The sequence below is a fragment of the Mus musculus genome, chromosome 9, assembly GCF_000001635.26.
Source record: "Mus musculus strain C57BL/6J chromosome 9, GRCm38.p6 C57BL/6J".
Classification (NCBI taxonomy): Eukaryota; Metazoa; Chordata; class Mammalia; order Rodentia; family Muridae; genus Mus; species Mus musculus.
This window is the reverse complement of record NC_000075.6, coordinates 73,630,366-73,657,817: the sequence shown is the minus strand read 5'-3', so window position 1 is coordinate 73,657,817 and position 27,452 is coordinate 73,630,366. Positions and strand designations below refer to the sequence as shown.

The 27,452-nt window shown below is 40.9% G+C and overlaps 1 protein-coding gene across 7 annotated transcripts in view; it reads left to right on the top strand.

Annotated features, from left to right (window-relative positions):
* Unc13c (unc-13 homolog C) overlaps positions 1 to 27,452 on the top strand; it is a 528,734-nt gene that overhangs the window by 350,338 nt on the left and 150,944 nt on the right. For all 7 annotated transcript variants that reach the window (XM_006510931.4, XM_006510934.4, XM_006510932.4 and 4 more), the window contains one exon: positions 18,633 to 18,766. In XM_006510931.4, the coding sequence (XP_006510994.1) occupies positions 18,633 to 18,766 (134 nt within the window). The remainder of the gene's footprint in view (positions 1 to 18,632; positions 18,767 to 27,452) is intronic.

Here is a 27,452-nt window from a genome sequence, read left to right as displayed (position 1 = left end):
CCTGGAATCTAGTTCAGTCTTTCTATATTTCTTTCTTTCTTTTCCTTTTCTTTTCCTTTTCCTTTTTTTTCATTTTCTTTTCTTTTTTCTTGGACATAGAGAGCCTGCAGGGTTTAGTGACATTCTATATAATTTCAAATTCAATTCAGTATCAAGTGTGAGGGGCTCTTGTAATCTGATTGAGCTGATAGCAGTTCTTGCTTTCCTTGAGGAACAATAAGATTTCAATTCAGTAATGCTTCACATGGGACCAAGCCCATATGAATCTAAAGCAAATACCTAGAGTTGTTGTAGAAAACGTGGCCCTATATTAAGTTTCATGTGCATCGCCAGTAAAGAGATACATGACTGATTACACTAAATGTATGCTCTCATTAATAGCTTAACAGATCTTTGTCAATGTAATCTGTGTCTTGAAAATGGCTAGTAACACACTTAGCTAATGCTTTGATCCTCACTGATGGACAGTTACATGGAGTAGGAAACCATGAGGGAGCCTAGTCGTAGCATACTAGAGCTAGTGTCACTGGACATCAGTACAACCACACTGGGTTGTAACCACTGTTCAGACCCCTCTGCAACACACATTGACACTTACCCTAACACTGTGTCCAGCACAGTAGTACAAACAGGATTGCAAGGATTCCAGTTAAAATCTTTTTGAAGTTCCTCACCTTTGCTCTCCATAAAAGATTCTTTTCAAAAAAAAACCAACCTTCTATCTCAGATCTGCAGAAATGCAGAATGTGGCCATATGGCTGGGATATTCCTCTGGCCAATCTCTTCCTAATTCTATTGGTTATAGACTCCATACTGGGGTCCTTCATTCTGGATCATGCTTCCTCTTCATAATGCGTGTGCATTGTACCCCCTCGAGTGTGTGTGTATGTGCGTATACACACTGAACTGAACTCAGGTCCTCATATCCTCTTAATGCCTAAGCCATCTTTCCAGCTGCTAGAATTTTCATACAAATCTGTAGTGTAATTGGACATAGTCCCTCCTCTCATCTTACGCACCCCCTTGAGTCACCTTTGTTCTCCTAGATAATTTCACATTCACTTCCTGTCTTCTATGCATGTAAGCTTTTATGTATCTTTATAAAATCTAGGATTTCCAGGTGTGGTTGAGATATAGAAACTTATATTCATACATATAGATACAAGCACACACACCAAGGAATTTGTAGGTATGTAAATATCTATTAGTCCATCACCACCACTTTTAATTTTTCCTTTTTATTTACCAAAACTAATTTCTCTTATATTTATTTGCCAGCTATCCTGTACACTCCCTAGGGATCTGAGATAGCCTCAATGACCATGTTAATTTATGATTTTTCACATCAGCCATGATTCCTAGGAGATTTGAACTTTATGACAGAAGCATCCAAGTTTCCCCAGTTAGATTTCATATGATCTACCTACCTAGCCTTCCCATATGGGATGCAAGTGCCTATCTTAGAGATATTTGGAATTAGATGGTTTTTCTGCCCTTTGTAGAATGATGGGAAACTTTGCCATTACTCTATTGTTCCAATGCAGATGATTTTCAGTACTACCTGTGTATGTCATTCCAGTTCCTATTTTATTAATGACTCCCTTTAAGATTAAGCCTCTCTTTCCAGCTACAGAGGGATTTAATTTGATTTTAAAAGCATCTGGTTTGTTGTAATTATGCTGTTGTTCAGATTTAGCTGCTGCAGCCACCTGTGCTGCTTCAGTGCTGCATTCCAAGCCTCCCACCCCACCCTGACAGCGGATTCTCTTCCACACCACAGCAGAATGTCACAAAGAGGCCAGCCGCTTAGCGTGCTGACATCCACCTCCCGAGATTTCCCTCGTGGCTTTACCGAGGTGGATTTTAATCCTGCTTTGTATTTTGCCTGAGATTTACTCTTCTAGCCCAATTTCAAATCCCCAGGATTAAAAGCCATCTTTGTCTGAAAGCATTTTATTGTACTTATTTATGTCACAAGAATTCATACACTGACACACAGAATTGCATGTGCGCCCTATTCCTTGCACATTGAATTAACTGTAGTGCTTCTATTATTAATTTATTTATTTGCGTGCAGTGGAGGCACATGTGTGCTGCAGTGCACATGTGAAGCTTAGAGGACAACCTGTGGGAATCGGTTCTCTCCTTCCACCATGTGGGTCCCTGGGACTGAATTCAAGCTGTCAGGCTTCACAACAAGTTCCTTTAACTGTCCAGTCATCTCACTGGACCTGACTGTAGTTTTTGTTGAGACACATATTTGATATATAGTCAGTTAAATGGTGAAATTGTATCTATTAATTAACTTCATGAGTGTTTGACTCTGGGATATCAGTTATAATTGAGAAAATTGGGGTTGGCTGGAAGAAAGGAATCTGACACAGTGAGGGAAAAGGAAACTTCCTGACAACCTTTCTCTTAAACACCATCTCAGCACTGGGTGTTTTGTTATAGCAACAGGCATGAGTGTTCCCAGATATCCTGAAGGAAATTTATAGTAGTCATCTTTCTTGTTTTTCTGAAAAATGTCTGTCCAATCTTTAATTATATTGAGATGTCTCTTGTCTGGGTGCTTAAAATACACCCAGCCATTTGTGGGTATCAGGCTCTAATGTCCCTGCTGGAATAGAGCAGACAACTACTCCATGAAACCCAGCTGGATCCTGGAGTGCTGGCTCTGCCAGCTATATCTTTTTGTAGGAAATATCAATACCTATCAACAATCTCAAGGGGAAACATGACCTTACAGGGTTTCAGTATGTTCAAGGGAGCTGTTTATGTATACAGGTCCATCGATATTAAAATTGTTTCTTAGAACCTGTCAGAACAAAAAGAATCAGACAACCAGACAAGACAAGTCTCACACACTTCATGGTCTGAGCAGTCCCGAAAGTTCTTCCATGGAGCCTCCATTTCCTCTTGCCTTTCCTTGTGCTATAGCGTTCTCGCCACTACAATGCTCGTGCTTCTCTTGCCTATCCCCAAGCTCAGCTTTGCTGCCACCTTTCCCATAGCAATTTCCTGATAGATGTAACTGGGTAATTTCCCCAACTCTGTTTTGGTATTTTGTTCTTATTCATGATGTTATTTTTATACTTAAAATTACGGTTATTTTGCTCATATTATTATGTATATTACAGAACAATTCAGCTCACCTGTTATGTGACAGGCGCTTTGGAGGGAGCATTTTAAGTCTGCTTTGTCTTTGAAAAATCTCGTTCCTTCCATTTTTATACAATGCTTTCCATATGGTATCTCCTCAGTAAACATGGGGAAGAATGTATGGTGAAGATTAAATCTGTGACAGCTCTGCTTCTAGAGAAAAGATGCATTCAACAAGTGGCATCCTTACAAAGGATGCTCTGACCATTGTCTTCACCCTGGAGTCCCTTCAGGCGCTGGTCCCAACTGAGATCAGAGCACCTGTTCTTACAGAGTGCACTGAGTCAAGTCAGATCCATGCGATAGAATCATGAATGCTGCTGTAGAAAATGTGTCCCTGCCCTGCCCAGCACCACAAACTTGAGCCAGCTGTAGCTAGTAAGTACTCGAATCAGTACTAGGAACACGAAATAAGTATTTTTTTTAATCCTGTTTAATTTGAATAACCATGTTTGACTAGTGTCTGGTGGCAGTGGATTGGGAAACATAGCTCTGGAGATCAGAGCAGCAGATAACTCACACTGGAAAGAAAAGAAGAAAAGAGAAGAGAAGGGAAGGAAAGGGAAGGGAAGGGAAGGGAAGGGAAGGGAAGGGAAGGGAAGGGAAGGGAAGGGAAGGGAAGAGGGAAGGGAAGAGGGAAGGGAAGGGAAGGGAAGGGAAGGGAAGGGAAGGGAAGGGAAGGGAAGGGAAGGGAAGGGAAGGGAAGAGAAGAGAAGAGAAGAGAAGAGAAGAGAAGAGAAGAGAAGAGAAGAGAGAGACAGAGACAGAGACAGAGACAGAGACAGAGACAGAGACAGAGACAGAGACAGAGACAGAGACAGAGACAGAGACAGAGAGAAGCACTTTGACAGGGACGGCAGGACTGAAGTCTGCCAGGCTAAAACTCCCAGAGCTTATGAGTGCACGTCAAGCCTTAAGCTCTGCACTCAAGGGAGTTTGTCATTCTCACATTGATCCTGGCCTTGCATTTGGGCAAATATTAACCAATAGTTTCTTACTACTGGGACTTCACCTTGTGTTGGGGGAGGGGATGATGCTGTCATACCATAAACTGACTTTTTAAATCCAGCGTGGGTCGGTCCCAGATCTGATGGGATGCCCATTTTGCTTTTGTGGGAATCAAATTGTCTTCTATCACTTCCCTTTCCTTAGATGATATCTTGAGACTCTTTCTGTAACCAAATCAAATGTCACCTCTTCTGTGAAGGAACTCCTGTCACTGTCTATATACAATTCTCCTGACCTGCATTTGAACAATGGGCGTAAAATAGTGGAACCTCAAACACCTTATTCAACTTTTCAGCATCTAAGCTAACTCCTCCCTCCCCAGACCTACTGATGCTAACACCTAACCCACATTCATCTTCTTCATAACTGTGGAGTGCCTGCTCAGTTCTCAGTATTCACAGGACAGCTGAGGTTCTATTCAGTAAAGGAGAGTTGCCTGTCTCACAGAATAGACACAGGTAAACAATTAAATGCACTGTGTGGGAAAGGTGCTGTTACATTATGACTGGGAGACTCTGGTTTCAGTTTGGAACAGAATCAGTGTTGAGTAAATGTTAACTTTAGGATTATCCCCTCTATCATTAATAAGCGGCAGAATCCATCTCACAAAAGAGAATGAGCTAGTTAGTATGGCATTGTTCTCTTAAGCAACGGTGGTGAAACGGTTCACGACTGTTAATTAGGGGGAAACATTACAATCGCTTCTGTTAAGGAGGGATTAGCATGTGTACACGGAACGACTATCCAGAACTGCAGAGGAAGAGGAAGAACGGGCTTCCTGCAGTCACCACCACAAATAAACTTCCTTGTGTTTTTTTACACAGTTATTTATTTATTTATTTATTTTTTGCTTTTTTTTAAGTTAAGGGCTGTTAGCTGAAGAGAAGTTGATAGGCGCCTGATGGATGATTCAGAAACCCTTTCAATTTCAACTGGACACTGCTAGGGTGAAAGTGCAGTTATGTGGGGTTAGGTTAATCTGGAAATTATATTATCAGCCTAGTATCACCTTTGCTAACTCCTTTTCCTTTTATGTCTTTATACTGCAGCCTTGTATTAGGTCCACATTTATAAGCTGTATTGGTGATGGGTCCTCTGGATTACTATTTCCCGTGTGACACTAAACTCCTAAGTAATGGTTCTAGCATTAATAAGAGGCTCCATAACTGGAAGACTGCACCAGAGGGACTGGAGAAAGAGACAGCTTGGAGATTAAGAGAATGTATTACTATCACAGAGGATCTGAGTTCTGTTCCCAGCACCAACAACTGAGTGTAACTCCAACTCCAGGGCACTGATGCCCTCCTCTGGCCTCCATGGGTACCTGCACTCATGTGCACATACACAATCCCACAGACATACACAATCATATACACAACATCATAAAGTAGAAGTAATTTTAAAATACACTAAATTTTTTTTAAAAAAAAAAAGAAGACTGCACCACAAATTTTGTGTCTTCTCAATGAATTCCTAGATCTGAGAAGAAATCCTAGATTAAAATGGTTTGGGCTATAAAAATATATTATTGGCTATTAAAGACATGGAATGAGGAAATACTAGCTCCTGTTTATTGACAGGTACATTACCAAGTTGGGAAAGTTGTTATTTCCCTTTTATGATTTTAATTTTTTCATAATTTTCCTAATTTATTATTTTACTAAGGGTTGGACAAATAATAAGAAAAGGTGACCCTCAGCCAGTTCTGGTGGCTCAAGAGAGCCTAAGATTTTGCTGAACCTGAGGTAAAGGGAAAAGAAGCAACCATGTTGTGAGGGCTCCTGGTTCCTATTGTAAGTTTTTCCTGATCTTGATACTGAAGTCTCTGGTTACTTGGGGCTCTTCAGTTAGTACTGACTGTGTTCTCTTCTGCTGCTTCTCTGGGTGATGAGAAACACTGGGTAAAAAGAGTTTCTCACAAGCACATTGCTCTTCCATGACTTCACGTGTCGAGCTTGCCCGTGTCACTGATAGAGCCATCCCTTCACATTTATAGTATTCAATAGTTTAGTGTGTTTATACATTACTTCCATTGTGTTCTATATACAAATAGGAGAGAGACAGTGACATGATGACATATTATACATACTCAGTGTCAAAAGCGACCTGTACTCAAGCCATTGACTGACACCAGTCAGTGTAGTTCCATGGCACAGAGAAACAGTTCAGAAAAGCCTGGCTCTGGTGACTTCAGCTTTGGAAACTCTGATCACCTGGAGTGACTTTTTAGACTCAAGAAATGCCTTAAAATGATAATGCAAACTTCTCATTATACAGAGAAATGTAGGACCTGAAATCTTTAAGGCCCTTTTCAAGTATAAACCATCAGACATCAGCAACCTGCCATTGTGTCCTGATGTAATAGTAGCTGCCACCAGAGCCCAGCTAATTCATGTTGAATTGCAACCCTGCCATTGGTCTACTTCTGAGGAAACCGGAATGTAATGCCTGCCAGTTAATCATCCTGATTTCCACCTTAACTCCTTGTCAGGGTTTTATTTATAGCTTTCAGGCAGGTGCTCTAGTTATTTATAGCTTTCTGGGGTTTGAGGCCTTCAGAAGGTTTCCCCTTCAGACAGTATTTCAACATGATATAAGTATGAGAGTTTTCCACTCACTCACACAAGAAAACTAAATCATTTTTAAATTCCCATGGGTTATAACTATAAGAAGTAAACAGGTCTTCACTAAGATGTCAAATTTTACTAGCTAAATTTTAGGTTAATTTTAATTGTCCTATAAAAGGTATGCATTTATTGTGCAGAGCATGGTGTCTGAGATGGATGTAGACTGCAGACTGACAAAATCTAGCTCTTTGGGATGCATTTCACAAATCATTATGAATTTTTATTTTCATTTGTAATGTTAGGGATGGAGCCCATGGCCTTATGCAAATTAGACAAGTGATGGACCCCTGAGCTATATCTGCCACCACAATTTCAGGGGCTGGGATCTGGAGGCCATCTTCACCATCCATGCCAGAACTTCGTCTGGCTTGCTCTCTTGCAGGCCATGTATAAGTGACACCAACTGCTGTGTGTTTATGTGTATAGATAGGCAATGTTTTTAATATCAATTTTCTTTGCAAATTTTTTTCTTTATTGAGAATTTCAGTCATTTATACAATGAAATATGGTCATATTTAATCCAATTTTTCCTCCAATTTCCCACACACACACCCTCCCAACTCCATGTGTTTGTTTGTTTAATAACCCACAAAGTCCAGTACGTGCCACCCTTAAGCATGACTGTGGGGCATATACAGGAAGGTGGGGATCCTGTCAGTGGTACATCCTCAAAGAGCAATTCTCCTTCCCTCAGTAATGTCAACTTCCAGCAGCTTCTCATTAAAGGGTGGGGTCTAGAAAGCATCCCCCCCCCATCTAGGGAGGAACTATGTGTGGTCTGATCTTGTGCAGGTCTTCCATAGGTAGCCACAGCTGTCATGAGTTTGTGGGTGCACCCATCACCAGAGGCAACGTTTTCAATGTCACTTCTCCTTGCATGAATAAGTGGGACCATAAAGTAGTTGGCAGAGAGCTTCAGGAGCCAAGTTAGTCAGACTTTTGCATAGTGATTCTCTTTTGAGGGTAGACAGACCCTGTCTCTTGCCTCCGCTAATAGAACCTGCTAAAAAACCCAGAGCAAAGCCAAAAATAAAAATAAATAAATAAATAAATAAATAAGAAAAGAGAGAAAGGAAGAAAGAAAGAGAGAGAGAATGAGAGAAAGAAAGAAAGAAAGAAAGAGAGAGAGAGAGAGAGAGAGAGAGAGAGAAAGAAAACTTAAACTCACATTTAGAATACAAAGTAAATTTTGTGGTTTCAGTTATCTCACTTTCTACTGTGTGTATGTGGTGGGACACGGTTGGCTCTCTATTTTCTGGCCTGTAAGGGAAGCACACCTAAGCCATTGAACACCAGCTTCCTTTACACCCTGTGGTGTTGTATGAACCTGTCATCTCTACAGACTCTAGAATCTTGTTGAGTAGAGTTCATTCTTGTAGCTACAGTACTTATGGAAGCTTGAGTTCTTAAAGCCAGAAGAATAGTTTCCCTGACTTCAGACGTACCCTCCCCCCACCCCCAAAGTTCTGTGCAAGGCAGGGGGCTCCTGTGGCTGGGTCAGGCCTACCCACTATATTACTTTGTTTGCATTTCCATCTGAAAAGGAATGAGATGGGAGATGGGACCATCTCTTAAGTATCCTGCTTCTAGAAATCCTTAAATGTCCCTGGTAACAGATCATCAGTGCTTGACCGGGGGCCATTCCTGCTCTCTGTGGTCTTCCATTCTCCCAACTCCTGGCTCCATGCTGTAGGCTCTTGGCCATGACCTTGAGTCATCTATCCTGCTCCATAAACTCTGACTCATTGTCACAGTCTAAGATTTGGCTGGCTTTTTTATTGCCAGTAGATGCTTGGAAAGACAAAGGTCTATGGTGCTTTATTTTATTATGTCATGTATCATGCAGAATTAGTTCCTTCCAGTTCAAACTTGGTATGTTTATTTCAAATATCTTTGGACATATCACTAGATAAAAACAGCACTCAATGCATCTGTGATGGTCCTTATCTTGGAATAAGGATCAAAGAGCAATGTCATGGTGGACTTATAAACCATACCAGACACACTGACTATTCCAACAGCTCAAAGCTGTTCTTTGGACCCAGATTCCTTACAAGGTCTTATAACTCTTATAACCACATAGTTAAGCATCTTAAGATGTGCCATGCTCCCTAGAGAGCCTTCTGAAAGGATTGAGGATGAGAATATATAATTTTTAGAGCAGAGGAAATCCTGGAATCTTTATATTTTTCTGAATTCTACTGAGAAAAAAAATGAGCATTTGCCTTTCAGCTGATCTCTCCCTGTAATTTCTACACAGCTGTAGGAAAGCCAGTGGTTTACCCAGGATTTCCATATCTACATCGTTCTCTGCTGTCCACACAAACTGCAGGAGGCAGCATTGCCTGCTTCCTCCCTCCAAACGACAGGTCTCAACTTTTGTCTAACCAAAAATAGGAAAGGGAAGGGAAGGGAAGGGAAGGGAAGGGAAGGGAAGGGAAGGGAAGGGAAGGGAAGGGAAGGGAGGTCAATTATTTCACTATTGTTCCTGCTTCTAGGACTAAGTTTGAGTCAATTCACCTTCTCCTGGAAATCCCTTCATCTCTCCATGCTTCCACTCAACCCCTCACTGACACATGTTTTATGTCTTGTCAAATTATTTATGTTATACTGCCAGTATTGCGCTTGGTTTGAGTTGATCTATTGAATTACAATGCACTCTAAAACACAATGGTTTTAAAATGTAGCATAGTTTGTCCATAGATTTACATAATTTGCAAAGGAGTGTGGTGAATGCCATCTCTCCTGCATGTGGCTTGGCTCATGTTACTGGACTGAGCTGAGGTACAGTCGTTGGTATGGCATTTTCATGGAAATGGCAAGTGACTCCTATTAGCTGGACTCTGACAGTTCTCCATGTGACCCCTTCCAGGCTCCATGAATGTCCTCCTAGCATGATGACAGGACTGTAAGGTCGCAGGTTCCAAAAGACACTGCTGCCAGTCTCTTAAGACTCTCGCCTACACACAGATCACCCTCAGCCCCATTCTACTTATCACGGTCATCTACATTCATGGAAAGAAAGCATGTTTTTCCCAATGAATGGCTTGTATGTAAAAACATAATTAACTTTGCCCTGTAGTGTAGTGTTGAAGGCTAGCTTCGAGTCCACATGGTAAACTGAGGAGGGCCAAGTGTGGAGTCGGCGATTGGTCACTCAGCAGCTGGACCCTCAGCAGACTTTCTTTGTGGGAGCAAAACATAATTCTCTTGGGCCAACAAAAAAGGGGGGACACACATTTACACACTCTAGGTGGATGAAGCAAGTTCCAACAAACTCCAACTTGATTTTTTCCCTTAGTCCTTTTATATCCTCTATACAAAGTTCAGGTCTCTGTGTAAGAAGAAAATTACCTCATAGCCACAAGTTACATATTATCTAAAAGCAATCACCACAAAAACATATGCTTCCAAAAATCAGATTAAAGTCAGTACACAAAAGGAAATTACAAAGGATTACTGATTATGTATTCTTCTTCTGAAACTAATATTTCTCATCTATCTCTCTCTTCACAAGTTCATTGTTACCCCAAAGCAATAATTTTTATGTTATTGATTAACACCATTTAAGCAAGCCAAGTCTATAGTACCAAGTTTTTTCCTATGCTTAGCTGATGACAATTTATATTTACCAAGAAATAGATCATCATCTAGTTTGTATCTTATTTTTTAGTCCATTTTTCATTTTTGAAATCTTGATTGGCTAGCCTGGCTAATCATCTGCTCTCTGCTCCTACGTTTACAGTGAAATTACCTAGTCCTTGACCATGACCTGTCTCTTCATGGTGCACACTGAAAATCTGTGGTCACATCCCTAGATCCCAGGATCCAGGAACTCAGACCCAACCTAGAATGAGTGTTTTCTTTGAGCATTAACTTGTCCCAGGCCTTTTTCTCTTGCTAGTTCAATTATGTGCTTGTAACGCATGGAGGCTCACTGTGCTCCCATTCTGACCTATGAGGCCACTGCCATTCTTTGAGGCACATTCTATTCTTGATTCTAACTTTAAACTTTCTATCAATTAACCTCACAAAATTATTTTCTTCAAACTAACATCCTAAAACTACTTAAATCAAATCAGGAATTCCATAAAATCATTAAACATTCATGTGTGTCACACAAATCCATAAACTTCTCTAAACCGCATTATTGCATGAAAGTTCATCTTCATGTTGATCTGCAGGAAACTTGCCCAACAGAGTGGGCTATCACCCAGGAGGTAATCACACCAGGCCACAGGCAGTGAGGGTCCTCCCATGCCCAATCACACATGCCAGGTATATGAGGAATATAGCAATGACAAACAAGAGAAAGCACATCAGTATCAAGAAGCAATCCTGGAACAAAGCCCTGGAGCTGTGCCTCTCTAGGGCACACCCATCACAGATGAGCAAAACAGTGGCATCTCTAGGAAACTCACTTGCCTCTTCCTGCACCTCTTCCTGCATGGCGGCATCCACCCATGTAGCTCTGTACCCAAGGAAAGGGAACAGATTTTGTGAACACCTTCCCCATCTCTAAAGCATAAAGCCCTTTAAATCTTCCCTTATTTATGTCAACATTCTACCAAGTTAAGTATTCAGCATTTGTTCTCTTAGCCTGTCTGTGACACCACAAAATTAATCTGTGCACCTGCAGATTTGGTGTTTCATAATTTAGTTTCATGAGACAGCACCAAATCTTTGCATAGACAATGGAGTAAAGGGGAAAAGACTCCTTAGTCCTCTTCCACAAAGGAATGACTTGCATTTATGAGGGCTCTACCCACCACAATCTAATCATTGCCATATTTATTTATTTATTCTTTCATTCATTCTATTATTTGCATGTATTTGTACTGGCATGCACACGCCACTGTGCATGTGCAGAGGTCACAGGACAATTTTTAGGAGTTCACTGTCTCCCTCTACATGCGCCCTGGGGATGGCACTCTTGGGGTACTAAAGATGTTAGCACAACATAAGAAGAAGTATGAAACCTTGGGTGTCTTGAAGTTCTCACCACAGCCTCCCAGGTACTTAGACACACCCAACATAGAAAGCACCTTTTCTCCAGGAAGTGCCTACAGGAAATCTCCATGCAGAACCTAAAAATGGATGCTATGTGTATTTCCCATGTAGCTATGCCTCTAATTCTAAGACTGTGAGTCATCCAACAAAGGGGAAAGTATGATGCACATGGCTGTTAGATGTCTGTGCTCCTGCCGCTGCCCCCGTTCATGTAATGGTGTACCTGCTGGCCAGTGCAGAGGTGTTAAAAGGTAGTAGAAGCCAGTGGCATGGCTCAACAGGCTCTGTGTGAGGCACCTTCTTATAACCACTGAAAGGAAGTGCTCTTCTTATGTTATGCTAGAACCTTCTCTAGTTTATGGTGCTCGCAACAATCATTCCTATATGTCAACTTGACCTAAATAAATAAATAAATAAATAAATCTGAGAGTAGCAAACTTAAAATGAGAAACTGCTTCTATAATGTCCAGCTGTAGGCAAGCCTATGGAGCATTTTCTTAATCAATGACTGGTGTGGGAGAGTCCAGCCCATTTTGAGTGGTGCCACCTGTCAGCTGCTGGTCTTGGGTCCTATAAGAAAGTAGCTGAGTGAGCAGGCCACGAAGAACAGCAAGCCAGTAAACAACGCTCCTTCATGGCCTCTATATCAGCTTCTGCCTCCAGGTTCCTGCCTTGTTTGAGTTTCTGCCCTGACTACCTTTGATGATGAACGGTAATGTGGAAGAGTTAAATGAAGGAATCTCTTTGCTGCCCATGATGTTTTTGGTCATTGTTTTTTATCATAGCAATATAAGTCCTACGTCTCTCCTCTCTCTCTCTCTCTCTCTCTCTCTCTCTCTCTCTCTCTTAGAAATAGACAATTATTTTTACCATATATGTGTGTATGTGTGTGTAGTGCCAGTATATAAGTTTATGTACCACTTAAAGGGATTGCCATAGGAAGCCAAAAGAGGCCATTGGATCCCCTGGAGCAGACGTTAGTGAACTGCTATGTGCAAGGAACTTAACAGGGTCCTCTGCAAGAGCAGCCACTTCTCTAAGTCCATCCACCCCTCTGATCACTTTGTTGTTCTTGTTCAGCAGCAGTGAGCAATTTGAGGATGTCAGTGATTGCTCCTAGTGAGTATTTACATGTTCTAAAAAAGTATAACGTTGTAGCATGCAGGCAGCTATGCATCAGTGTAACATTGTAGCATGCAGGCAGCTATGCATCTGCTACATAAATAGTCAGCAAGATGATCTGCTACCTCCTACACCCACAATCCATGTGCATTTGGAACTTTGTCAGGTATAAAGGTGAAATCAAAGACGTTTGTTGTCATGACAGAACACGAAATCTAGCAAATGTCTGGCTGACTGTGGCATTCTGCAGAAATCTTATCACACATTTTAAAATGAGGGCTCTTTTATTACCTGGCTCTTCCTATGATCCAGACTTCATAAGAACAGTGCTGTGTGGATATAGTCCAGGTTCCTATCAATAATTTCAGTTATTCTGATTTAGCAGGCCAGCCACAAGGGCTGTAAGAGCCACTGCATTTCAGCATGCACCCAGGTGATTGCCAGGTAGCCGCCCAATGCTTCAGGCTTAGAGACACATTGGCCATCAGCAGTTCCTAATGTAGGTTTATTTCAAGACCCCACAGAATAAGGGCTACTCCAGTATATGATCAAGACCCATCTAGTTCAGGGTCTCCTGCTTCCTTAAGCGTAGCTGCCCACCTCTTTCCCTCTAATGGGCAGAGCTTAAGTAACCTACCACATGTCAGAAAAATCTAGGCGAGGAGGAAAGCAATCATGACAGCGGCATCAAAGATTAATAGCAGCAAGTATCTTTGAAGTAGGTAGATCAAAGGTGAAGACATTGGAAGTAATTTAAGTCAGAGATGTGGCGATCATGCCAAAGGCAAAAGGAGACAAGGCTGTTGTTAAATGAGACCCTGCTTATGGAGTTTAACGATAATGCAGGGAGACGTCTTTTAGCCAGCACAGATGAGAACTGTTTTAATAATGGTCTTGGAATGCTTTCTGGCCAGGTGATCAGTGAGAAAAGAACAAAGGTGTGACATTGGGTACCATGCCAACAGCAAAACTGTTGTTTTCTGGGATCTCCGTTTTCACTTGGAGTATATTCACTGTCTCTAGAAATTTGTTCAAATGACTGCAGACCTGGGAGGAGTAGCTTTTGCTGCTGGTGCACAACACACTACTGCTGTATATAAATATATGCACATATATATAAATGTACATATATATTATACATTATACTTTTTTGGGAATTTTAGCTGTTCTATCAACTTTGAAAAACAACCCATTTACCATGTTGAGCTGGCAGTGTATTGAAATTAATGGCCACACTGGCTTAAAAAAAATTCTCATTTGTACAGAAGTAACACACTACTGACTATGTAAAGTCTTATCTATATGGGTTTGATTGGACAAAGTAAAAAATAGTTCTCTAATTGATGAAGAAATACTGATGCTATTGTTTATCAACAACTCACACAATTCTCAATTGTTCTAATAAGAAATACTTCATCTGCCTCTTTATGTGCTGGTAAACAAATTATGACTGTTTTTTACTATCTTGAGAAATATTGGGAAGAAAAGTGATAATAGAGTTGTTGTTTTTTTTTTTAAACATTGGACTCCTAAGGTCTAATTTTCTCACTTTTCTGACTTTATGTGACCCTGTAAATCTTTGTAAATGATCTCGGAATGACACAGAAGTCAGAGTAGATATTGTCCGTATGGACATTTCCAGAGCTGACGTGTGATAAGGGACAAGGGAAAGGTTCACTCCTGTGCGACCAGCCAAGAACTCCTGAGCAGCACTGAGGAGCAAGGGCAGAATTTGCCTCGGGTTCTGCATTGGTTTTAACTTTGGCATCTTTTTCCTGTTTTGTATTGTTTGTGGCAGTCTCCTTGATTTCACTTTAAAATGCACAGAGTCTACTGTGTCTGAGCTGACTAGGAGTGGGCCCTACCCTTCCTTGCTGTGATGACCAAGAGACTCACATCAGGTTAAAACACCTCAACAGCTCCCTTCTGAGCACGCTTCTCTGCTCCTAAACAGAAGCTTCCCTGAGCTGTTTTCTATCTTCTCACATTGACTTCTTCAAACCTAAGCAGGGATTCATGCCATTTTGCTTCAGCGTAACTAGGGCATTGTTAGTCTTTTAAGATTGCCAAGGTGAGTGATCTTAATGTCACTGTGGACATAGCTGTGGCATTCTGATGGCACTCTGGATGAATAGAGTGGGAAGTCTGGGAAGAGCTGAGAGGGGAACCAAACCGGGAACCTCCTGGACCCTCCTTCCCATGGAGTCCAGATCTGGTCTCTCGTGATCCTCAAAGCTGAGAAGAATTAAATCAGCATTCTCGGGAAAAGCAAATGAAAAGACCAGGGCAACATGAGCTACAGATGAGTAACGAGGTAGGATTCTTTGGTACAACAGAGCATGGAAGTTAAATGGGAGCAAGTGGGAACACTCTAAAACTTGGGGGGAAATCAAATGGAAATGAAGTAGTCCCTGTCTGTACTTACAACTCAAACTGCAGATGAGCACACACTAGCCAGGATCGTCAGGAACTCAGAAGAGGTGCAGGGGTTTCACACGGGCAGCAATAACTTTATGGGAAGATTTATTTAAGATACAAAGCTCAGAATAAGTAGCCTTTTATTTTTAACATACAGAAATTTTCATAATGTCTGTAAACCATATAATTTGGACTTGAAGTCAAAAACAAGAAAGGCTGCACACTTTCATGTTCCCTATGTGCTTAGGTTTGGTTTTTGTTTTTGTCTTCTGTTTTTGTTGGTTTTTGTTATTGTTGTTTGTTGTTTTGGTTTTGGTTTTTCGAGACAGGGTTTCTCTGTGTAGCCCTGGCTGCCCTGGAACTCACTTTGTAGACCAGGCTGGCCTCGAACTCAGAAATCTGTCTGCCTCTGCCTCCCAAGTGCTGGGATTAAAGGTGTGCGCCACCACTGCCCAGCATGTGCTTAGTTTTTCTTTTCAGATAAGAACAAGAAGTAGATATTATGCCAGCTCTCAGTTGCCATATTGTTAGGATGTACGTAATGATAAGCCTTTAATATTTGGAAAGAGTTGAACACCTTGCAAATGAAAACATCGGTTTGAAATTCAGTCCTTTCTATATACAGTAAGTCAGCCATGATCACTTTGTTTGGGCAAAGACTCAAAGGCAAACAGGAAAGTGTGAAACCCACACACACAGAGACCACGTGAGAGGCCCTGTGTGTGCGGATGACTGAGCATCAGTCATTCGAGAGGGACACTAATGGAAGTGGGTTGCCCCTGTGGATGATTTGAAGAGCATATGTGGCCTTTTCTGTGGCTTTTTCTGAGGAGCGTCAGCCACTGACCAAGCTTTAATTAGCTTGGCTCAGCTGCCACAGGGGCTTTGGTTTGGCTGTCTAGAGTGATCGCCACAAACCTTTGCTCAGAGTTCTGTCGTGTGAGGTCCAGTCCTTGTGTACTCAGTCTTCAAGGCTGACAAGGGTTTTATTACATTTGAGATGAGCTGAGAAGATCCCTCTTGTACAGCTATTGGAGACAGAAGAGATAATGGATAGAAAGGGAGAGTCGGCATGTCTGCAAGACAAAATCAAGAAGGCTGTTTCTACAGATGTCAAGACCATCACAGGTTGCCTTGGAGATAGAAGGGCACTTGAGAGAGATTCTCGTCTTCAGTCAAGTCTAAATGTAGACTAGGATAAATGCTCTCCTTTTTCCTAGCCAATAAAGTTCCCACCCTGGTCTTCATGGGGATCTTCAGTGCCCAAGTGTCTAAGACTTCTGTCCTATTTCTTAAGCCAATTACAGAGTTCCTATTTTTAACCTGCAGAGTGCTGGAACTAAGATTTCATTATCTCAGGAGTTTGCAGAAGTCAAACAACCATCTCAGCATGAGGTGGTTGCAAACATTATAAAACAGCTGTATAGTGGTTGACTTTATGTTAATTTCCCTTCTTATGTTTTTATTGCGTATTGAAGCTTGTTCTTTTTTAAATTTCCAGGCTCACTTCTGTATCATTTATTCCTTTTGTTGCCCAGATCTTCCAGATTCTCAGCATAGATATAACTTGTTACCAACACCTTTCATGGTTACTTAACATCACTATTCCTTCACAGGACACACACACAGCACACAAATTATCTATGTTGTGTTTGGAGGCTGTACTGGCTAGTTTTGTGTCAACTTGACACAGCTGGAGTTATCACAGAGAAAGGAGCTTCAGGTGAGGAAATGCCTCCATGAGATCCAACTGTAAGGCATTTTCTCAATTAGTGATCAAGGGGGAAAGGCCCCTTGTGGGTGGGACCATCTCTGGGCTGGAAGTCTTGGGTTCTATAAGAGAGCAGGCTGAGCAAACCAGGGGAGTCAAGCCAGTAAAGAACGTCTCTCCATGGCCTCTGCATCAGCTCCTGCTCCCTGACCTGCTTGAGTTGCAGTCCTGACTTCCTTGGTGATGAACAGCAGTATGGAAGTGTAAGCTGAATAAACCCTTTCCTCCCCAACTTGCTTCTTGGTCATGATGTTTGTGCAGGAATAGAAACCCTGACTAAGACAGAGGCACAACAGATTGTCTTACCTAGAATCATGTCCATGGGTACTAGATACACTCACCTGATTTCTAGTCTTCCTTCTGTTGCCAAAGGAAGCACAATAAGGGACCGTATTCTCACTTAAGTGGGAATGATAATGAGGGGGTGGCTCATTGAAACATAGCTAAGTTATCTGTCTTGGTAAGCGCTGACATATAAACACACATAGCCATTTAGCACAGGATAGCTAAACTTCTGGTCCCAACAGAAAACATAGCAACTAAGTACAGAGTAAACTGAGCCATGTCACATCTGATGCACAGTTCACATCAGCCACAGACTGAGGGTTCTAGACACTCTGGACATAGCACAGCGATAAAGAAAATGTAGTTATAGATTCCATATGTTTTACTTATTGGTATTCTTGAATGGAAATTATGTTTCTCTGTACATTTCTTGTCTAAATTTAACAAGTAGATATAAAATAAGCACTCTAAGACTAAGGACCGACAGTAAAATAAATCAGGATAGTTTATCTGTATGTTGGAAAGAATTGTGTATGTTGAAAATGAAATTTATATCTAAAACATTTACCATTACTATTGTTCTCTGTAACCTTAACGTGAGTTCAGACAATCCCAAGCCATAGTCTGCATTCTAGAGGTGATCCTTACAGAATTCAAGGTTGTTTGTAACCAGGTGAATTTGAGTCTTTCAAACTTGATATGATCATGACTTTGGACAAAATAATTGGGCTTAATATATCACTCCCCTCCCTCCCTCTCTTGCCTCTCCCTTATTCCTTCCTCTCCCCCCCCCACATCTTCTCTCTCCCTCCTTCCCTCCCTTTGTCTCTCCTCTCCCTTCCTCCTCTTTCTCTCCATCTCTCCCCTCTGTTCCCTACCACATCAACACACACACACCTTTATACATGTAACCTTTTATTTCTATCTGTGGAAGAAGCCATATTAAAGGAATAGTTTATATAATAATTCCTAAGGTTATGGACTTGTAGCATTGAGAGAGAGAAATTACCTTCCAGAGCCAAGTGAAACCCTAGCCAAATGTGAGATTAGAAAGGGGAGGCCAGCAGCTGGCTTCATCCTACTCAATGAAGAGAGGAAAGTTTTTCCCTCACATAATCTGCACATGTTTTCAGAGCTGTTTATCTGATCCTCCTGTGGACAGGACAGCACACATGCGACTGAAACCTTCCTGTTTGACCTCTTTTGCCTCTTGCTTGCCTTGTGAACAGAGCAAGAAGCAGGATGTCCCTCGAGAAGACCAGGGACCAACCACCAAGAACCTGGACTTCTGGCCACAGTTGATTACACTGATGGTCACTATTATTGATGAGGATAAAACTGCCTACACCCCTGTTCTCAATCAGTAAGTACACTGGATGTAGAAGTTGACAGAGTTCATTCCAATGTCTAAAATGTATTACCTTCATTTACGTACTACCTATATTCTAATGACAGTGAAAGTTTTTAATTAAACCGTATAAATACTTTTATTTTACTTTTATCAGTAAATATCAATTTAGTGATAATAAGCTTTTTTCATATTTAAACTACAAATCACATAGTTGTTTGGCTGTGATTCAAATGTTTCCCAGGATTTGATTTTATTTTGTTTACTGCAGAATTTTTCCTGTCTCTTCCTTTTTTCCATCTTAACAATGACACAGATCCAGTCTTACTGTTGAGATCTGGGTTTATCATTTTTATTGTCTTTCCAGGCCAAGAAAGCCTGAATTGTAACTTATAGTAAATTCTATTATAATTGCAAGTACAAGAAAAAGTATTCCAGCTTCACCATTTTTGCCTCTTAACTACCCATTTATTAAAAGTTTTAGTTTTAAAGAGTTATTTAGCCAGGCATGGTAGTGCACACCTTTAATCCCACACTCAGGAGGTAGAGGCAGGAGGATCTCAGTGGTCAACCTGGTCTACAAAGGGAGTTGCAGGACAGCTAAGCTATTGACCCAGAAACCCTATGTCAAAAAATCCAAACACACGAAAAGTTGTTTAGTTTTATTTTATGTGTGTGAGAGTTTTGCCAGCATGTATATATGTGCATGTGTGCATGCAGTACCCATGAAGGCCAAAAGAGGGGGCCAGATCTCCTGTAACTGGGGCCATGTGGATGCTAGGAACTAAACTAGGTTCCCTGGATGAGCAGCAGTTGCTCTTAAGTGCTGAGCCATTTCTCCATGTAAATTTATTTAAATTGTTTAGCTCACTGAATCCAGTTAGAAATGTGGCTTCATCCACTAAGGGTTGAGGAAAACACCAGTGGACATATTCTTAAGGAATACTGACTCTGCCTGTGCACACAGCTATCAACTGTAGTAGTTCCTCTGCTAGGGATGGGGGGCCACAGCCATCACAGCCAGAAACAGTAGCATCAATACCCCAGTCTTAGCCTGTGGACAGCTGCTCCTGATTGTCTTATATAATGTCTTACCCATACATTACATATGGTCATCACAGGTCGTTGTGTCTTTGATTCTGTTTAAGTGGTGTTTGTTTGTTTGTTTGTTTTAGTTCTCTTTCACTTGCATTATGGAGAAAACTATGTCTCTCAGATGCCATCTGATGAACAATAAAACTTCAGCTTGTACACATGACTGCCAGTTACACAGAGCATAGCCTGCTCCTTCTTAATGAGCAAGTTTTTCTTTAGACATACTCTGCACCAGCAGAACTCCACACTTAATGGGTTCTAATTCTATCTGCTGTGACTAATGAATCTGAATTATCAAATTTGGCAGATTATGTTTTCCTGATTCCACTAAGATATTTGTGAGATAATAAATTGGTTTGTTAAATTGTTGTGTCTCATAAGACTCCAGGTTTAAAACATTTATGCTCTGTATTAATTGCTACAAATTAAAAAGAGGAATCCGAGTGTAATAAGAGGAATAGATTGCTTTCTTCATTAAACAGCCCTACTATAAATTATTAATTAAGTTAAACTGAGGCTTCTTTGAAAACACAAAACAAGTGTCTTTTACATGGGAGAATTTAATTTGTATATAGAAATCCTCAGATTAGTCTAAGTACAGTCACTTAAATATGCATATGTATACATACACACCATGCACACATACACACACATATACATGAATATTTGATATATAATTTAGGTTTAGATTTAACTTTTAAGAATATACATAATAACTTCTACATGGTAAAATCAGTGTTCTCGTTTCATTTCTGTTGCTTTGATAAAATGTCCTGACAGGAGTATCTGAGTGAAGAAAGGGGGTTGTTTTACCTTCCAATTCCAGGTTACAGCCCGTGATAGCCAAGAAGTCAAGGGGACTGGAATTTCAAAGAGCTGGTTAAATATCATAATCACAGCCAAGAGCAGAGAGAAGCAAATGTGTGTGTGCTCACTTACTTGCTCTTTTGTGCTCGGCTCCATTTTTTTCTCTAATGTTATTAAACAGTCCAGGACTCTCTGGCTAGGGGATGGTGTTGCTCATTCTGGGCTGGATCTTCCCATAACAGTTAAAACAATCACTCATAGACTTGCTTACAGGCCAAACTGATACAGATGGTCCCTCACTTAGATTCTCCTCCAAGGTGATAATAGGCTGATTCAAGCTAACTATTAATGCCAAACCTCAAGTCAGGAAATGTGTGGAGAGTAGATACCTCTCTTTCAGTCCTGTTTTGGAATTCTCTCTCTTTCTTTCTTCCTTTCTTCCTTTCTTCCTTTCTTCCTTTCTTCCTTTCTTCCTTTCTTCCTTTCTTCCTTTCTTCCTTTCTTCCTTTCTTCCTTTCTTCCTTTCTTCCTTTCTTCCTTTCTTCCTTTCTTCCTTTCTTCCTTTCTTCCTTTCTTCCTTTCTTCCTTTCTTCCTTTCTTCCTTTCTTCTTTTCTTTCTTTCTTTCTTTCTTTCTTTCTTTCTGTTTGGTTTTTGGTTTTTGAGACAGGGTTTCTCTGTATAGCCATGGCTGTCCTGGAACTCACTTTGTAGACCAGGCTGACCTCGAACTCATAAATCCGCCTGCGTCTGCCTCCCAAGTGCTAGGATTAAAGGCATGCACCACCACCGCCCAGCTGGAACTATTTCTAATTAGGATATAAATGTTGTTGTGTCTGCTGGGAGTTTTGAAGTCTTAAAATCTGTTTACTCCTAAAGACATAAAAACTTCTTCTGCAATCTAGTTTATTGCCATTAATTATATTATCCTCCTATGTTTATCTGAAGACCAAAACAAGCAAAAATAAAAATAATTTAAGTTCACTTTCTGTGATAACTATTTTCCAAATAATTAAAAGTTAATAGATAATAATATTTTCCTTTATGTCTTATTTATGGTTAGGATTTTATTGCCAATAGCAATAAACATTTGTTGGCTACTTTTGGTGATCAAGTGAGTGTATGAAACATGTAGGTATAAAAGCTCACTTAACCCTCACAGTGGCCCTATGCAAGCTCATGTGTTACACTGTTGCTATCACTCTCCCTTGACAGATGAGGCAGTGAGATGAAAGAGACCAATAATTATTCTACTGGGTAAATTAGCTAAGCAGCAGAGGAAAAATCAAATCTCTGCCTTTTGGATCATGCTGAGATTTAGCCAATGGATTTTACTGCTATTGTTTGCTAGAGAAAACAGCCAGAATACGTTAAACTGCAAATGTTTAGATTCCATCTCTATCCCAAATCAAAGAGGGAAATAATCAACTGCAGAATGTATTGGAAGAAAAACTTCTGCTTTTAAAATATCTTCCTCCGTTCTGGAAATGTATGGTGAATTCAACATAAAAAATTTGGTGCCAAAGCAAGATAATATATTTTCAAAATTTATAAAGAAAGCAATTCAAAGAGAAGTATCATGGGCATCGTAATTGCTTTAGGACTTCTGAAAAAAACAAAATTGGGGCTGGAGAGATGGCTCAATGGTTAAGAGTATTCGCCGCACCCAAGTTAGGTTCCCAGCATCCATGTCCGGAAGTTCATAACTACCTGTAACTCCAGAGTCGATGCCGTCATCAGGCCTCACAGGGCACCACACTCACGTGTACCCAGCCATACAGTGACAACGTATACACATAATTAAAAATCATAAAAACAAATCTTTAATACTAAAAATTGAAACTGCCACGTGGTGGTCGTACATGCCTTTAATCCCAACACTGAGGAGGCAGAGGCAGGCAGATCTCTGAGTTTGAGACCAACATGGTCTACAGAGTGAGTTCCAGGACAGCCAGCAGTACATAGAGAAACCCTGTCTTGGAAAAAAAAAATGAAATCAAGAGACGGAAGCCACTGAGAAAAACCCATAGGGAAAGTAGAGTGGCTCTTCTTCGGAAGATGAATTTCTTTTTTCATCTATTTGATTTTTTACTCATAATTATGCATTTTTCTTTTCTTTCCAAGATAGAAAGAAACAACAACAACAAAATAATTTTGGAAACTGTAAGCTACTATTTACCTCAGGCTATGGTTTCCTCAAGCATATTCAAGAGAGTTCACACGTACAGACGTGCCAGTGCTTTGTGATAGAGAGATGCTAGTGTCAGAAGCATAGGACGTGTGTTCTTCCATGTTCTCCTCTGGGGTCCCTGCAGGGAGACAGATTAACAAGATACAAGTACATACATGAAGTTAGAGTACATTGCCTTGGGAGTGGAAGCATTCCTAGGAAAGGGCAATGCAGTGGTGAGTCCTGGGTGTCTTCAGAGTAGAGATGAAGAGCAGAGAGTGATGGAGGAATGTCACTGAGCAGCATCAGCAAAATGACAGCAGAGGTGACTGGGAGAGACAGCAAGTCTTCCTCCTGGATTATGTGTCTCCTAAAACACAAATGTCCCTGCTCTCTGTATGTACCAATGGCACTTCTTACCTGCCACACAACCTCTTCCCAGAGCAGAGAAAGTCCTTCTTACCTATGACATTACTTTGACTTAAAATATCCCATTAAAGGGTGGAAGAGACAGCTCAGCGGTTTAGAACACAAAATGCTCTTCTAGATAACCCAGGTTCTGTTCTCAGCAGCATTTTTGATAGCTCACAACTGCCTGTAACTCCAGCTGCAGAAGTTCAACACACTTTCATAATTAAAAGTCTCCATAGACTCTCTCACACACAGGACACACACACATACACACACACACACACACACACACACACACATATGCACACGCACGCACACACACATACATAGAAAACAACTCTAGATAAGTTAAAGCCTGTGTCGAGATGAAATCATGGAATTACGCACTTAAAACCTTACCACCAGCAGCAGCTCTGTCTTCTCCTTAACGTCTGAATCTTATTCCACTGTATCAGGTAACGCGAGGGTGATGGAGCCAGTAGGCAGACATCAGGATGCAGTGTGGGAGCTCAGGTGTCTGCCCTGTGTAGGAAGCAAAGCCCTGTAGAGAGAACTGGTGGCAGCTATGATAGCATGCTTACAGTTTGTTACCGCTTGTGGTCTGAGACAATGTATCTCACCATCATTTTGTTTAAACATCTTGGAATGTTGATACAGTATACCTTTCTTTCCCCGTGTTTTTACTTTTGGGTGGGGGTTGGGGGAGAGTAAGTACACATTTGAGTACAGCACCCACAGAAACCAGAAGAGGGACTTCCATCCTCTGGAGCAGGAGTTAACCAGTGGTTGTGAGCCACTTGATGTAGGCACTGGGAGCTGAACTCTGCTCCCCCTCAAGAGCAATATTGGCTCTTAACTGTTGAGCCATCTCTCCAGTCTTGGATGGGTGGGTTGTTTGGTTTTTTGTTTTTTTGGTTTTTTTTTTTTCTTTTTTAAGTTACTTGCTCATCAGCTTCTTCTTTCTCTAACCCTCCGACTCAGAACACTTCTTTTCATATTAATATTGCCAGTTTTATGTAGGTTGTGTGTATTTTTCCATTATAGCTCTGTTTTAGTTGAAGATTTCATTTGTATTGGCATTTCGCAGATTTAAGATTCCACAGTGTCTGTACTCTCCTTTAAGTCAATTTTTTTAAAGATTGGAATTGAGCCTTGACTATGAAAACTGCGTGAAGTCACAATTGATTGCTAGAGTCTGTGTCTTACAGTTTTCTGATTCAAGCTTCCAGATTTAAGGCAATATTTCTGAAGTCACTTGTGGAATCTTTGCTACAAACTCTGCAGCCTCCAGCTGCTGTGCATAGCTTCTTCCTTCTCACACAGGCACAGTCCATCTTTTTTTTCCCAGATAAGCTATGAATGGCCATACCCTGGTGGTCTATATCCTAAGTTCGTGTTCACTAATTTACCCTTGTAGCTGCAGTATATCCATTTTAATTGTAATTGTGTTTCTGCACACCATGTCCTCACAGGAGTAGAAAACAGGAACAAAAGCCCACCTAAGCCCAGAAAGACCTGTGGGGTCTTCTTAATACTTTGTATTTTCATTGCATGGATATTATGTACAGATACCTAGATGTATAGCTAGGTACTCAGCACTTCTTGCTGTTATTGTAAGTGATGCTGTTATTCAAATTTAGATTCCAATGGTTTATTACTGGTATACACAAATACATAGATTATGACCTTGGAGCTTTCTTATGATGGCTTTTTATAGTAATTGGTTAGGCTCTTTCAATGAGTAAAGTTTGGGTTGCTTTAATTTTGTTTAGGGTGTTCTTTCTTCTTAGTTTTGAGACAGAGTCTTACTATATTAGCCCAGGCTGATCTAGACTTGCAGTCTTCCCTCCTCGGCCTTCCCAGGACCAGGATTATAACCCCTGCCACCTCACCCAGTGCCAAATGGTTTGTTGGTGGCATGTTGAGCATTCTGTATGCAGATTGTCATGGCATCTACAAATGCAGCCCTCTTCTCTCCCTGTCAGTTTTTCTTCTTTACCCTGCTTCTTTTGCAGAATTTCAGAACTTCACTGATGTTTAGTAGGAAAACCAAGAATAAATATTATTGACTTTTAGGGTTTTTTTTTCCATTTTTTATTAGGTATTTAGCTCATTTACATTTCCAATGCTATACCAAAAGTCCCCCATAGCCACCCACCCCCACTCCCCTACCCACCCACTCCCCTTTTTTGGCCCTGGCGTTCCCTGTACTGGGGCATATAAAGTTTGCGTGTCCAATGGGCCTCTCTTTCCAGTGATGGCCGACTAGGCCATCTTTTGATACATATGCAGCTAGAGTCAAGAGCTCCGGGGTACTGGTTAGTTCATAATGTTGTTCCACCTATAGGGTTGCAGATCCCTTTAGCTTCTTGGGTACTTTCTCTAGCTCCTTCATTGGGGGCCATGTGATCCATCCAATAGCCTACTGTGAGCATCCACTTCTATGTTTGCTAGGCCCAGGCATACTCTGACAAGAGACAGCTATATCAGGGTCCTTTCAGCATAATCTTGCTAGTGTATGCAATGGTGTCAGCATTTGGAAGCTGATTATGGGATGGATCCCCGGATATGGCAGTCTCTACATGGTCCATCCTTTCATCTCAGCTCCAAACTTTGTCTCTGTACCTCCTTCCAAGGGTGTTTTATTCTCACTTCTAAGGAGGGGCATAGTGTCCACACTTCAGTCTTCATTTTTCTTGAGTTTCATGTGTTTAGGAAATTGTATCTTATATCTTGGATATCCTAGGTTTTGGGCTAATATCCACTTATCAGTGAGTACATATTGTGTGAGTTCCTTTGTGAATGTGTTACCTCACTCAGGATGATGCCCTCCAGGTCCATCCATTTGGCTAGGAATTTCATAAATTCATTCTTTTTAATAGCTGAGTAGTACTCCATTGTGTAGATGTACCACATTTTCTGTATCCATTCCTCTGTTGAGGGGCATCTGGGTTCCTTTCAGCTTCTGGCTATTATAAATAAGGCTGCTATGAACATAGTGGAGCATGTGTCCTTCTTACCCGTTGGGGCATCTTCTGGATATATGCCCAGGAGAGGTATTGCTGGATCCTCCGGTAGTACTATATCCAGTTTTCTGAGGAACCGCCAGACTGATTTCCAGAGTGGTTGTACAAGCCTGCAATCCCACCAACAATGGAGGAGTGTTCCTCTTTCTCCACATCCACGCCAGCATCTGCTGTCACCTGAATTTTTGATCTTAGCCATTCTGACTGGTGTGAGGTGGAATCTCAGGGTTGTTTTGATTTGCATTTCCCTGATGATTAAGGATGTTGAACATTTTTTTCAGGTGCTTCTCTGCCATTCGGTATTCCTCAGGTGAGAATTCTTTGTTCAGTTCTGAGCCCCATTTTTTAATGGGGTTATTTGATTTTCTGAAGTCCACCTTCTTGAGTTCTTTATATATGTTGGATATTAGTCCCCTATCTGATTTAGGATAGGTAAAGATCCTTTCCCAATCTGTTGGTGGTCTTTTTGTCTTATTGACGGTGTCTTTTGCCTTGCAGAAACTTTGGAGTTTCATTAGGTCCCATTTGTCAATTCTCGATCTTACAGCACAAGCCATTGCTGTTCTGTTCAGGAATTTTTCCCCTGTGCCCATATCTTCAAGGCTTTTCCCCACTTTCTCCTCTATAAGTTTCAGTGTCTCTGGTTTTATGTGAAGTTCCTTGATCCACTTAGATTTGACCTTAGTACAAGGAGATAAGTATGGATCAATTCGCATTCTTCTACTTTTAGTTTTAAGAAAAGATTTACTATACATGAGTAGATGTTGGAGTTTGCCACATATGTTTCCTGCATCTGGTGCAGTGACTATCATTTTTTTTCCCATTCAGTCCATTGATTGGTAAATTACATTGTTTAGTTTGTGAATGTCAAACTAACCTTGCATTTTCTCAATAAACCTTTTTGATGATAATGTTAATTGTCTTGTATGTATTGTGAGATAGCATCTGGTGGATGCTGGAGAAGTACTTCATGGTTGAGAGCACTTTCTGCTCCTGCGGAGGACCTGAGTTTGATTCCCAACATCCACAATAGATGGCTCACAACTGCAGTAGCTCCAGCTCCAGAGAAATCTAGCATCCTCTTCTGGCCTCTGTGGGCACCTGCATGCACATGCACAAACACACACACAGACAGATATACACATACACATAATTAAAATAAATCTTTAAAAGGCATTAAATTCAGATTTTTTT